Source organism: Myotis lucifugus, unplaced genomic scaffold (assembly GCF_000147115.1).
Source record: "Myotis lucifugus unplaced genomic scaffold, Myoluc2.0 scaffold_112, whole genome shotgun sequence".
NCBI classification, from domain to species: domain Eukaryota; kingdom Metazoa; phylum Chordata; class Mammalia; order Chiroptera; family Vespertilionidae; genus Myotis; species Myotis lucifugus.
In genome coordinates, this window is record NW_005871160.1 from 695,242 (window position 1) to 710,647 (window position 15,406).

General features: G+C 39.9%; 1 protein-coding gene across 8 annotated transcripts in view; it reads right to left on the bottom strand.

Moving 5' to 3' along the window:
* The window catches only part of RBPJ (recombination signal binding protein for immunoglobulin kappa J region), a 105,922-nt gene that overhangs the window by 15,175 nt on the left and 75,341 nt on the right, over positions 1 to 15,406 (bottom strand). For 7 of the 8 annotated variants that reach the window (XM_023757727.1, XM_023757726.1, XM_006093263.3 and 4 more), the window contains 2 exons: positions 10,077 to 10,242; positions 1,920 to 2,094 (listed from right to left, as the gene is read on the bottom strand). In XM_023757727.1, the coding sequence (XP_023613495.1) occupies positions 1,920 to 2,094; positions 10,077 to 10,242 (341 nt within the window). Of the gene's footprint in view, positions 1 to 1,919; positions 2,095 to 10,076; positions 10,243 to 11,712; positions 11,800 to 15,406 lie in introns of those variants that run through there. The other variant, XM_023757729.1, reaches the window with a different exon arrangement.

Genomic DNA, 15,406 nt, shown 5'->3' on the forward strand with positions numbered 1-15,406 from the left:
ATCTTGTGGTGGCCATATTTGACCACATGAGGGCAGCCATCTTGTATTGGAGTGATGGTCAATTTGCATATTATTCTTTTATTAGATAGGATGTTTATTTTCATGTGATGTCATGGTGATTATATTAAAAAACAAGAAACTTCATCTTTCAGAGACACATAGAAATATTTATAGATGATACAATGTCTTGGATTTGCATCAAACTAAAATGAGGGTAGAGTGGGGTATAGAATGAAAATGAAGTTAAAATCACGGTTAACGTTAGAACACAGGAGGTTTCATTTCATTATGCAACTCTGTCTACTATGTTTGACATATTCCATAAAATAAATAATAACAATTACTGAGTGAACTAAAAAATCAATAGGATATAAAAACCTGTAAGTTCGTAATAAAAATAAAACAAAATAAGAGCAAACAAACAAAACAAAAATCCTAAAACCTCATGATCACCTTCAAAGAATATTGTTGGTCTGCAAATTAGTAAATAAGCATTTATCCTGCTTTTCTTCTACTGACATTTGAAGCAAACAGCTAGCAAATGCAGAAATGATGAGTAAAAGTATTAGAAAAGTCACCATTTTGCAGCCCTTGATGAACTATTTGATTTAAGCAGCATTATCAATGACTACTACTAAAACCATCAGATTAAAGACTGCTCAGAACTTTGTAATGGATGGGCTGGGCTAACAATAGCTCAATTTACTATAATCAATCTTAACATGACAAGAAGTGGGATGTTCAGACATTATATGACTTCTGATTCCATAGGAATGAACATATATAGGACCAGCTAAATCTAAAATAAAAGCCTTGAGGTCTAACCACCAATTTATGGAAAATATGAGACAGAGAAATATGTAATCAGCCAGATCTGGAATGTGGACATTCCACAGGGAAAATGACCCATTTCTTAACAAATAAATGATAAGGAAGAAATAAAAGGTTGGAAAGGGAGAGAAGAAACTTACAGATTAAAATGCATGATCTTTGTTAGGATCCAGTTAAGTCAATTGTTAAAAAACAACAAAAACACTACTGTAAAACCATATTTCTGAGGAATGTGATAAATCTGCACATGGCTTGGCTTTTACATCAAAGAACGGTCAACTCTATTAGGTGTAACAATGTTTAAAAAGAAAGTTATCTGTTAGGCACGACTGAAGAAATGGTAGCTGAAAGGATAAGACATTCAAGATTTACATTTAAATATTCCAGCAACTGGAGAAGGAAGTGCTGGTGGTGATGGAGATAATGAAACAACTGATAAAAACCTGCTGAGGCCAGGTGGATGGTCACCTTATGCTACTTTCTCCCTTTCACTAAGTTTGAAAGTTTTCATAAGAAGAAGTTAAAATAAGAAAAACGGGCATAGGGGTGGAAATGTTTAATGCAAACAGACAGCACTCATCTCTGAGAACCTAAAACTCTGCTGATGAGATAGCAGTCTCTGGCAGAGAACCGTGTTAAAAATGTTGTGTAGGTTCTCAGGACGGCCTTGCAAGGCCCATCTGGTATTACAGTGTCCCTCAAAGAGGTGCTTTTGACATTCGTGGTAAATCAACTTTGTGAAATGGGACTCTCTTGGTCCAAGACACCCAAAGCTAACATCACTCCCTGCAGTCACTGTGACAGCAAAAGGGGAAAAAAACTCCTATTGTCTAAACGTCTCTGGGGAGCAGTGATAAACCAAGTCTAGTTGGTTCCCAAACCAGGTATTGTCCATTTAAAAAAAAAAAAAAGACAATAAAGCAGCAATAATTAATGAATGTGACATCTTCAGATAAAGTGAGGGTCACAAAAATATTAGTAAAGAATGAATTGACTATCAAAAAGCAATTTTTAATTTAAAAATAGTAAAATTTATCTTAATTCATGGTGGGAGTTGGGGACAAAAGAAAATTGAAGTATATACATACAGTCAGCATTTTTCAATGACTGCTTCTTTTTGGACGGTTTGGAGATGACTTTTATCCGCTTGCTGAGGAACACACCAATGTCATCACTGTTGCCATAGAACATCTTTACAGACAACATGAAATGCTTTCTCTTGTCCGAATCAGATATGTACAATGTTTTGGCTGTGCAATAGTTCTGTGAAAGAAAAGGAAAGTTTTAATAGCACCAAAACCGTGTTGGTTATGGACCTACAACTCTGTATGGTCATGGCTAGGTTTGATCAGGCTTAAATGAAGTAATTTCAATAAGGCTGAACAAAACCAACTATAAAATTACTGAAATTAATCTCTGATGACAAAGTACAGTCTTCCTTATCAAGTCTATAAAATACTAACATTGTGAACTATTTTACCCCCTCTAAAGGAATTTTAAAGACTAGTCTTTTCTTGTTTTATATAACTCTACATCTATATCATAGAATTATCAGTTTTAGTGGTAATTTTTAAAAATAGAATTTTATAGCTAAAAGAAATCTAGACTGTCTTTCTGTAAAGAAAATATATAAATAAGGCCATCAAAATCCAATCAAATTATGTAAAAAATTTAGTAGTGGTTCTTCCCAAGATAGCGCATTCAATGTGAACACCAGAGTAACCACCTATAATCCCGATGAAAACAAGGTCAATACTAGCTGGATGACTACAAAATATCTTACGTCAGAAAGGGCTTCAATTTAAAAGACTCTTCTTAAAATGTTAACTTTGCCTAATGGGATAATTCATATTGTATCATCAAAAGAACTGAATTTAAAGGTACTAGAAAAACTAAATACAGCAAGACATGTCAGTCTATCAGAAAATATATTCTGGTAATTAAGAGTTACAGCACGTGCAAAACAGCAAAGACACTTGAAAATGCTACTTTTTCAAACATGTATGAGAATTCTAAAATCTCTCCTATTCCCCCGATCTCTGTGAATTAGGGAAGGGACTAAATTAATGACCTTTTCCAAACTAGGTAAAATGATACTCAAACAAAGCTAAAGTATTTAAAATATCTGAATTATCTACTTTAAAAAAAAAATCAATGCTCTATTTTAAAATTAGGCTAAGCACATTTCTATGACTACCTCTGCTGTGTATTTCTTTTTAAAAGCAGGGCAAATGTCTCTCATTTAAAAAATAAGTAAAAGCGTTCTAGGGTTTTAATCTTTGAATTTTACTCATAGGCAATTTTAGTAGCAGAACAAAATAATGCCATAATTTACTTTACTTCTCAATAGCAAAGTTATATTTAAAACTTTAGATGCCATCTTTAATATTTTACACTCAATTACATTTTTATAAATCAAAAGTGTGGTAAAAGCTTTGAGAGACTTTGTTCTGCAGAAGACAAAATGAAGACAAAGCTGATCATACTAATCCTATCTAATAAAGAGGGAATATACTAATTGACCCTCATACTGTCACAAAGATGACGGCGCCCACAGCCAATAACGAAATATGCTAATTGAATGCCCCGCCCTCAAAGATGGTGACACCCACAGCCAATAAGGAGGGAATATGCTAATTGACTGCTCTGCCCTCAAAGATGGCGGCGCCCACAGCCACAAGATGGCGGCACCCAGTCCCCTCAGCCCCGCTGGAGAGGCAGGCGGCCCGGCCACTCTGCGCGCCTGCCCCCGGAGTCCCCCAGGCCCCTCAGTCCCCAGCCGCCCAGGGCCGGCCGAGGCTTGTGCTGCCAGCAGTGGGAGCAGCAGAGGTGTGATGGGGCATCGCCTTCCCCTGATCACCCGGTTGCCTCCCGCCCTTGAGGGCTCTAGGACTGTGAGAGGGGGCAGGCCGGGCTGAGGGACCCCCCTCCAGTGCATGAATTTTCATGGACTGGGCCTCTAGTCTATCCTATCTAATAATAGACAAACATGGTAATTGACCGTACCTTCGCTACACCTCCCATTGGCTAATCAGCGTGATATGCAAATTAACCGCCAACAAAGATGGTGGCTAATTTGCATACTGAAGGCAGGGCAGGACAGCACGAGCTGCCAGCGCGCCGCCATCCAGGGCAGCCCCAGAAGACCCAGAAGCCAGCCTGCTTTGCCGCCGGGGATGCGACTGGGTCCCCGGTGGCAAGGTAGGGCAGGACCCAGAAGACCCAGAAGCCGCCTGATATGGTAGTAACTCTATCAGTAAGCACTCTGAAAATCAGTGGCATAAATGCACCAATTAAAGGACAGATTATGAGGGTGAATCAAAAACAAAACCCACTTTAAATATAAAGACACATATAGATTAAAAGTAAATGAATTAAGGTGCAGCCTGTTTTGCTCAGTAGATAGAGCATTAGCCCGTGGACTGAAGGATCCCTGGTTTGATTCCAGTCAAGGGCATGTACCTCAGTTGCTGGCTTGATCCCCAGTCCCTATCAAAGCATGTGCAGGAGGCAACCAATCAATGTGTCTCTCCCTTTCCCTTCACTCTCTCTAAAATTCAATGGAAAAATATCCTTGGGTGAAGATTAACAAAAACAAAGTAAATGGATTAAGTAACATTAAAGAGATTATAAGAAAAATATATTCAAAATTTTGTTAGTTGTATAATGGTTATGTTTAAATTATTAACACCTAAGAAATTGGATGAAGGATACATATAATATACTGTAGTATTTTATAGTTTTTTTTACATGTATGAGATTATTTCAAATTAAAATATTAAAAAATTAATACAATATTAATTGACATGCATCTGCATTACATGAAAAAATCTCCTAATTGCTTCTAGCATAATTTATTAAATTGTGCTAAAATTTACAAGGGTTCAATTAAAAAATATCTTAATTCTAAATGATATAATAGAAAATATATAATAGTGCAGTTATAAGCACTTATCTGAAAATAAAAATTTAAAGAAGTGAATTTAAATAAGGGATTAGCCAAAGAAAATATATGCACAACCCATGGACAAACAACAGTATGGTGATGGCCAGAGAGAAGTGGGGGGCAAGAGCTGGGTAGAGGAGGCAAAAGGGGGGAAATAGGGACATCCTATATAATAATAATAAAAGCCTATGCACACTGATGGAACGGCAGAATGACCGGTTGCTATGATGCGAACTGGCCACCAGGGGGCAGACACTCAATGCAGGAGCTGCCCCCTGGTGATCAGTGCACTTCCATATGGGGAGTGCCACTCAGCCAGAAGCTGGCTCATGGCTGGCCAGCGCAGTGGTGGTGGCAGGAGCCTCTCCCACCTCCGTGGCAGCACTAAGAATGTCCAACTAACGGTTTAGACCTGATCCCTTGGGGGCCTAAGCCTTTAGTTGGACATCCCCTGAGGGCTCCCTGGCTGTCAGAAGGATGTCTGACTGCAAGCTTAGGCCTGATCCCCCGGGGAGTGGGCCTAAGTCGACAGGTGGACATCCCCCGAGGGGTCCTGGACTGTGAATGGGTGCAGACCGGGCTGAGGGACCCCCCTTTCCCGAGTGCACAAATTTTTGTGCACCGGGCCTCTAGTCCTATCTAATAATAGAGAAACATGGTAATTAACCATAACTTCGCTACCCTTCCCATTGGCTAATCAGCGAGATATGCAAATTAACTGCCAACAAAGATGGCGGCTGGCAGCCACGCAGCTGAAGCGAACATGAGGCTTGCTTGCTCCAGTGATGGAGGAAGCCAAGGTTCCCCGCCTGCCGCAGCTCAGCTCTGAGCTCCAGATGCAATAATGTTGCAATTATAGAAGCTAAACAAACCCAACCTGCTTTCAGCCGCCAGCGGGCTCAGAGCTTAGAGCGCCAGTGATGGCAACAGAGTTTCAATTAAAGAAGCTAAACAAACCCAGATACCTGCTTTCAGCCAGCCACAGCCTCAGAGCTGGAGCCGGCTCTTAGCTCCAGTGACAGCTATAGAAGGTAAATAAATCCCAGAATAAAAGAAAAAGAAAAGAAAAAGAGGCTGGGAGCTTCAGTCGCCCGCGAGCCTGAAAACGGCCCTCAGCCCCTCACCCAGGCTGGCCAGGCACCCCAGTGGGGACCCCTACCCTGAAGGGGGTGTGACCAGCCGCAAACAGCCATCAGCCCGTCATCCAGGCTGGCCAGGCACCCAAGCGGGACCCCCAACCTGATCCGGATCACCCTTCAGGGCAAACCAGCCGACCCCCACCCATACACCAGGCCTCTATCCTATATAGTAAAAGGGTAATATGCAAACTGACCCTAACAGCAGAAAGACTGGGAATGACTGGTCACTATGACACACACTGACCACCAGGGGGCAGATGCTCAATGCAGGAGCTGCCCTGTGGTGGTCAGTGCGCTCTCACAGTGGGGAGCTCTGCTCAGCCACAAGCCAGGCTGATGGCTGCCAGTACAGCGGTGGTGGTGGGAGCCTCTCCTGCCTCCTCAGCAGTGCTAAGGATGTCCAACTGCAGCTTAGGTCTGCTCCCCACTGGCAAGTGGACATCCCCCGCGGGCTGCCGGGCTGCCAGAGGGATGTCTGATTGCCAGCTTAGGCCCAATCCCCCTGGGGAGCAGGCCTAAGCCAGCAAGTGGTCACCCCCGAGGGTCCCAGACTGCAAGAGGGGCACAGGCCGGGCTGAGGGACCCCCCTACCCCCGAGTACACAAATTTTTGTGCACCGGGCCTCTAGTATATATATAAAAGCCTAAGCAACTGTTACCGGAATAACTGGTCAACCAGTTGCTAAGATGCACACTGACCACCAGGGGGCAGATGCTCAACACAGGAGCTGCCCTCTGGTGGTCAGTGTGCTCCCACAGCCAACCTCCCATGGCCAGCCAACCTCCCGTGGCCCCTCCCCCTGGCCAGCCTCCCACGGCCCTGATTCGAACTGGGCAAGATGCCCCAATCGGCCTCGATCGCTGGCCAGGCTGAGGGACCCCGCCCGTACATGAATTCATGTACCGGGCCTCTAGTACAAAATAAATAAAAACCATAGTATTTGCATTCACACTGATCCTTTCACCCAAAGATCTCTAAGCATTCAAATATGTTGTGGCAGGAGCCATGTGTAAATACTTTATAAAGCATGAATGGTCAAATTAAGCCTAACCTATGGAATTATTCTGCAAATATAAGACAAAGCCTAGGAATATGGGTATCAATATACTAAAGCAGACAGGCACAGGGAATAAAAATGAAATTTGTATCTAAATGAAGGCAATGACATTGTCATGGCAAAATTTGATTTCTAACATTAAGGGATATGATCAATATGAGAAAACAATGTTAACATTAAAGGATATGATCAATATCAGAAAAGAGAAAATAATGAAAGTTAGCAAAAATGATAAGATAAACTAGCAAACAGGAAAGGCAAAAAAGAGTAGAGAAGGTTGGACCTACACACAAAGGGCTTTATTTTGTTTGGAAAAGGCAAACACACATATATCTCCTTGGAAAGAAAGGAAATACATCCCTAATTACAAAAGCAAGCAGTTTGAATGCACACACACACACACACACAGACACACACACAATCACACCTGAGATAATTTTATTACAACTATTATTATAAAAAATATATAAGGCCAATGACCACAAACTAGTCAAATCCCGTAAGAGAAAAGGGGAGAAGTCACTGACTCAAAAAGCATTATGGCTTTAGGAAAGTGAGTAAATAAAAACTAAAGTTACATTTGTTTCATCATACCGAAAAGCTAAATTAGCTACCAAGATTCTAGAAAATGGTACATAATCAAGCTTTCTATAAATAGTACACAGTTTAACTTAAAAACAACTCAAACATCTACTCTGAAATAAAAAAGAAATACTGATCTAATGCTACAAAAGCATTGTGGTGATTTAAGTGAGACAGGAGCAAAGTGCCTCTTTCTCAAGTTCAGCATCCCACTGCTCAGGCCATCTTTGCCTACTTGGACCCAAACATACCATGTTCTCATGCCTTAATGCCCCAAGCACATGATTATGCCCTTCTTTCTGCCTGGAATGCCTTCTACTGACTCTTGACAAGTCTTACTTTATATAGACTTCTCTAATAGCATTTTCCATTCAAACTAAATATTAACATATAATTTCAGCATATAGGCATTGTGCTACCCTATTAGCACTTGGAGTGCGGGAAACGAGTTAAGTCGGCTCGCGTGAATTGCGAGTACTCCGCGGGAGCCGTCTTTAACTCGGTTCATATAGATTTGCAGTGGAGTGCGGGAAACGTGTAAACTCGGGCCGATTGTAACTGCGTATTACCAAATATTTGTTTGTAATCCACCCTTTTGGTGGATGGAACAAAACCAAAAGACAGAGCCATCTTATATTTTGGCGGGAAATTCACCCGCACTCCAAGTGTTAGTAAGTTTTTTAGATGCTAATAATGCTTGAGCTCTCAGGCATTCTTTTCCCCTTCTGCGAATTTCTAGGGTGTAAGGAAAGAACATAATGGTAGAAGTTAAGGCAAGATATACTAAGCTATGATTCTGGGAAAGGTGAGTGGGAATGCTGTTTGGTTGGCATTACTTCCCTTACAATTGCTGGAAGGTGAAATTAGTTAAAGCAAGCAATAATTAACATGGTTATATACACTGGTCTCTAGAATCCCTGGCTTCTCAATATCTACCTGTCTAACCTAATTAATAACAGTACCAAATGTTGAGATACAACTTGCGACATAGAACTCTGACACTTTCTATATGAGGAAAATAGGTAAGACATTTAGGCCTATTAGATAAATTCACCACTTACATATATCCTTAACTTTGGCTCAAGGGTCATAACTTAGAAATACTTTATACTGCTCTATTTTCTTTTAAGATGAAACAACCTTTATTGTAATAAGTTTTATCATAAACCTAACTTAAAATACATAGTTGACAAGTCTTGCTGATAAAAATTACAAAGATATAAATGACATAAAAAGACTCAAATGTGAAAAAAGCTGATATTGAGGCTTCTTATTGCTCAACTATATATATATAAAAGCCTAAGTGACCATTCCGACAGTTGCTATGACATGCACTGACCACCAGGGGGGCAGATGCTCAAAGCAGGAGCTGCCCCCTGGTGGTCAGTGCGCTCCCACAGTCAACCTCCTGTGGCCAGCCAACCTCCCGCAGCCCCTCCCCCCAGCCAATTGGCCCTGATTGCCAGCCAGGTGTGTGTGTGTGGGGGGGACCCCACCCATGCACGAATTCGTGCACTGGGCCTCTAGTTCTCTATAAAAGGGCTAAAACTGAATTTGAGAGTACAAATCCCCTAGCTCACCACCCTCAATGCTGCCCTCCAACCCCTCCTAGGGCCAATTAAGGCACTCAATAAAAATATATTAAATGAAAAACTAGCTTTTTATGCATTATTTTAAAAGACATTTATGTGGTCACTAAGATCAGAACTAACCATTTTTTAAAATTTTAATATCAAGGGAAAACAAATGTTAAATGCTAAGCCAATAAAGAATTATTTTTGAATACCAAAGGTACAGATTGAAATGACAGCTCTTTAAATTTATAACATACAATTAGTAAAACTAATTGATATGTTTCATTCCCTAGAAAATTAATTTTTAAAAATCTCTAAAAGTCTGACTAAAGCTAATTGTGGCTGTGCTTGCCTATAGCATAGTTCTGCTCCACAAAGAGGTGAGGGAAAACATTTATGATCTTTATAACCCAAGTCAATGCCTCTAAGAATTTATCTCTATCATTTTGCTTCTAGCATAGGACTAAGATTAAAAGAGCAGAGTAAAATACTATTGAACTATGCATTTATCATTTGAGCATCACACCCCTCTCAGATGAGTGATTAGACTCCTAAGCTTATTACTTCCAATGGAAACCTGATTCACAGCCCGCTAAAGCTGCTAGCAAGCTGAGTGCCACCATTAGATGTCAACAGCTTGAGTGCCATGAATCATGACTAGACCACAGCCATTTGAGAAGTTTATTTCTGGTTCTGATTTATATTTTAAAGAGATTGCTACCAATAGCTGACTTGTACATACTTTAAAACATTTATATCATGTCTTATCAGGGGGCCTGAAAACTCAAATAGTAGCCAAATAAGTAATATAATGTAAATGGTGAACCAGGTATACAATAAAGAACAGGGTGGGGAGGAGGAACAAATCACTCCCACAAAAACAAATAAGGACACTACTAGATTCTGGTATATGGTGCCTTTATGGGGAATCAACAGTTTTAATTTACCTTTCCTTCCAAGTTCAGCTGCTGCATTTCTTGGTCACTATTTCCTATTCCAATAAATGCACATGGTTGAGATTCTTGTTCAGAACAACCATCCCGCTCCATTTGTTCTTTTTTTTTCTTCCATCCGCTGCCCATAAGATACACACAAGGAGGTGGGCAAAAAAACCTGAAACAATTTGAACAAAAACAATGCAATTCAATTTTAAAAATGCGTTTTCTTGTCTGAACATCCTATATAATAAAAGTGCAATATGCAAATTGACCGAACAGCCAAACAGTGAACAACCACCCGGACGACCATCCGGGACCACACTATGACACCCACTGGCGCCAGGCCAGCCAAGGTGGGTGTGATGTGATTGGTCAGGAGCTGGCCATCGCCCCATGATTGCCCCACAGAGAGAGGCCCAGGTCACCAGCCAGCAGGGTGATCAATCAGGGGGGTTCCACAATCACCCCAAAGAGAGAGGCCTAGGCCACTGATCAGGGGGCTGCAGTGGGTGGGCGGGACTTCCCTCTATAAGGGAAGCCCGGGTGCTGGAGAAAAGCCAGTGCTGGCAGTCGGGGGGAGGAAGGCCTACTCTTGCATGAATTTTGTGCATCGGGCCTTTAGTAAGAATATAAAAATCATATTGAACTGCACTAAGTTAGCTCCTAATGAAGCCCTTTATAATGCAAATAGTCACATGAGGATACTAGAAGCAAAACTTCCACTAAGACTACATTTGTTCAGGTAAGACTCACCTGTGTAGAGTGATGCACTCAGTTCAGAGTTCTGAACTATTAAAGTTCAGCAAATCTAATGTACTCTAACAAATTACAAAACACAATACACCACACCACAGGATCTGCAATTACTAAATAGGTCTCAAAATGAGGTAGTATTAATTAATGACATTATTGCTATGGATATTACACCTAACTATATCATATAATTAACCTAGAAAATAGAATTAGAACAATGGCCAAAGTAGAGACTTTCAAAATAGCAATAAAACTAGTAGAAGTAAAAGTAAAGTGGATGATCACTGAATTACTATGCCTTATATATCTTAAACCCACAACACCTGGTGCATGTGGACAAGTGAAAGAATAATAAACTGTATCTTTTCAACTCTCAGACTTCCAATACCTTTGTTTCACTAGTTGCCAAAAATCTGTCCTCACAAATTCTTCCCATCTAGAATAACATCCTTATAATATTCTCTTTAGCAATTAAAAAAATATCTATTTCAAAGCCTAGCTCAAGCCCCATCTTTTACATAGTTCAGATCATCAATCTAGTCCTTATCCTATATAATAAAAGCTAATATGCAAATTGTCTCCTCGACTGGGAGTCGACCAGGGGGTGGGGCCGGCCTGCCAACCGCCCTCGACCCCTCCCCGCAGCCAGCCCAGCCCTATAGCCCCCGATCGGGGCTGGCCGGCCGGACCCCACCCGTGCACAAATTCGTGCACCAGGCCTCTAGTGTAGGTTATAATTTGCTTTTGCTCAATTACATATTCTTACTTGTACATACTTTAAAACATTTATGCCATGATTATCGAGGGGCCCGAAACTCAAATAGTAGCCAAATAAGTAATGTAAATGGTGAACCAAGTGTACAATAAGTAAGTAAAAATATCCTTTAATTACCCAAAGAGGGAGGATCCCTCCCTTCTTTCTTGAACTACTTAGCCCTCATGGTAATTCCCACTTTTTGTACAGTTATGAGTATAGGAAATTTTTCTTAATTCAAGACCACTGTAAGAAAAACAAGAGCTTAAATACAATTATAATTAACTACTGGTGTGTGGCTCTGATGACAAGACAATAGGGCAGTGATGGCGAACCTATGACACGCGAACTCATTTTTTTGGTTGATTTTTCTTTGTTAAATGGCATTTAAATATATAAAATATCAAAAATATAAATCTTTGTTTTACTATGGTTGCAAATATCAAAAAATTTCTACATGTGACATGGCACCAGAGTTAAGTTAGGGTTTTTCAAAATGCTGACACGCCGAGCTCAAAAGGTTCGCCATCACTGCAATAGGGAATGGCAAGCCTGTGAGTATATACCAATCGCACTGCTGAACTACAGGTATGTGGGCCTAGTGTTGGTCACATCCTTCAATTGTTCAATAGATCCCTGAAATCAAATTTTAGAACGTGGCCACTAAATGCTTTGTAAGCCAACAATAAGCAGACTTAAAAAAACTGTACACCTGCATACGTGTGTACATGCATACACAGACACTGCAGACTGGATTTGGCACTCAGGCCTTCCTACCAGTAGTAATATCACGTTCTTGTTTGCTCCCCTCTTAACACCTATTACAATATTGATTGAATAAAAATATATGATGGCATCCTACCCAGTTGTCTCAGTGGATAGAGTGTCGGCCTGGGGATTGAAGGGTCCCAGGTTCGATTCTAGTCAAGGGCACATGCCTGGGTTGTGGGCTCGATCCCCAGAGGGGGCCGTGCAGGAGGCAGCCAATCAATGATTCTCTCTCATCGTTGATGTTTCTATATCTCTCTCCCTCTCCCTTCCTCTCTGAAATCAATAAAAATAATATTAAAAAAAAATATATATATATGATGGCACCTTCTTTTTGCTCAACTTTCAAAGACTACTTAGAGGCAATCTACATATTATACAAGAAGTGAGCTGGGCTTATTTAATAATGTTAATTCACCAAATTATTTATTATATCCCTAGTCTGTACCAGGTGCTGCAAAAATAGTAGTTTCAAAATAAAGGACAGAAATTTCTGTCCTGATGCAACTCTCATTCTAATAGGAGAGACAAACAATTTTTTAAAAAGGTAAATGAGTAAAATAATGTATATAATCTGTTAGCTGGTGATAAGTACTGAGAGAGAGAGAGAAAAAAATCAGGAAAGAGGGTAGTTAAAATGTCGAAGACCCAGTGGCTGGGGGAAAGCTTCTGTAGGAAGGTGACTTTGAGTCACAACCTACAGCCATGGGTGTCTGACAAACAGACCAAGTGGCTGGAGTAGGGAAGATGAGGAGAGAACAACAGATGAAGCCAGAGATAATAGGTAAGTAGATCAAGTAGGCCCTTAGGAGTCAAGCTGAGTAAGGAGGGAAGCCTCTGGAGTTTTCTCGTATTTATCTAAACCATCAGAGCAGCTTTCATGCCTGCACACTTTCACAGTGGACACAGAGGTCACAGGCGAGGCAGTGGGCTCAGCTCCAGGTCACTCCAAGGTCAGAGGGATTCCTGAATTAGCTGGGCTAGTTCTGGAGTTGACTCAACTCAAGTCCACATCAGGAATCGCTCTGGTCTCTAATGCTGAGAGCTGCCCAATGATTACCATGACACAGACTCAAACACCTAGCTGGCATACATACTCTCAGGAATATCAATTTTGGAAACTCATCTCCTATTAGTATTTTACTGAACATTAATGTTAAGACTTCTCAGTAAATTGGTATACCAGCTATAAAATTCAAAGTGTTGTGCTTTAGTATAGCATACCAAATATAGTAGTCAAATCCCATTAAGTTTTCATAAAAAGTACTTATATTTCCCATTTGAAAAATATAAAGAGGGCAAAACCTATAAAATACTAGGTAGTACTGGTTCTCTCAAAAGTCCTATGATAAAAGGGCATGAAACTAAAAAATGACAGGAGGCAAGACATTCTTTATCACCCAAAGCACTGACCAAGGTTCTTTACTGAAAGTGCTTTTTCAATCGTAATAAACAAACAGAAAAAGACTCTTAACTGCCTTTGAGCTAGCCTTGTTTTTTTAATCAACTCTACAACTATCCCAAAAAATTGTGAAGAAAACAGCAAATCCAATATAATCGAAACAGAGATTTCTAAAATGTGATGTCATTTTAAAAATATTTAAAATATCCTAATATTACTACCTCCTAAAAACAGCTAATGAATCATACTTTCATTTCCACAGACTTCAGTAGTAACATAATAAAATAGAAGATAAGTTTATGTACCAAAAAAAGAGGACAGAAATTAAAGGAATGGTGATGTGGGGGGAGGGACCCTAATTAACGATTAAAACACACCTTTCTAATGAGGTGTGAAATACATTTTTAAAATTTGAATAGGTTGTTAATGTGTACCAAAAACAGCGAGTAAAAAGTTCGACCATCAGGAGGCCAGCTAACAGAGTTTAACAGCTGCTGTAAAAGGTATCCTATGAAACAATGTGCCTTTATTTTCTAATCTTTCCCAGTAGCTCTAAGCACCTATGACTAACAATGCTTTTTTATGCCACTTGGTGGCGATATAAACACATTTATGATTTTACTCATTTTCTAGTTCAATCCATTTTCATCTTCAGAGAATGATTCAACAACTTTTCTCTCATATCCTGAGATAAGATCTGAAAAATACCTTACAGATTCAAAGAAGTCTTTTTATTCAGCCCAGTATTTAAAATAAGTTAGGTTAGATGAAACCCAAGCACATAATTTACATTATCTGATCACCTTTGCAGAATCATTACCCTTTGATGACTATTCAATTCAAAAGCAACAAACAAAACAAAAAACACCTTGGAACTGTCTGCATGCCATACTTATCTCAATTAACACATTCTCAGTATGACTTCAGAGTCGTACTCTAATTATCTAAATGGCTTTATTGCCTCAACAGCATCACCATCACCTTTACTACTGCTTAAGTACTTTCCCTGACAAAGTTGAAGGAATGTTAATGTCAAATGGCATCCCCATTTCTTTAATGGAAAATATGCTCTACACAAAATAATCTTTAAAAGTTTATTTTTCAACTTGCAAAGATCTTCTTTCTTCCATGAAAAGGTAAAACTAACTACTAACATAAATGGGATACCGGATGTGCTAAGCAAACAAATTTTGTTATCAGGCACAAAAGTTAGTCTGAACAATTTATAATTATAGGATAGAATTTCCTGACCAAACTTTTCCAGCATCATTCACTCGAGTTATTTTATATGCTAAGACACTGTGGTCATGTCCCCAGGATACTTCACGCTTTATGCCTTAGCAGCTTTTCAGAAAAGCCCAAATCTAGATCAACAAGCAAGAAGGCACATCTTCCTCTTCCCACTGTGCACTCTTCTCAATGAGTAAGGGACCAGACCTCTTCCAGGAAGGCTGGACTGCATGAATGTTTTCTTACTATGAATACTTAAAAAAAAAAAAGTAATTTTAACTGGTTTCCACCTTTATTGTAAAACTAATACATGTCCACTCGAGAAACATTAGTACAAACATGTAAAAATATAGGAAAGTAGTTACTCTAGGTCTTTTCATCGTTTTTCCCTCATTCTTTGGAGGCTAGAAGCTTTGGCTCTTCAAGCTTTCC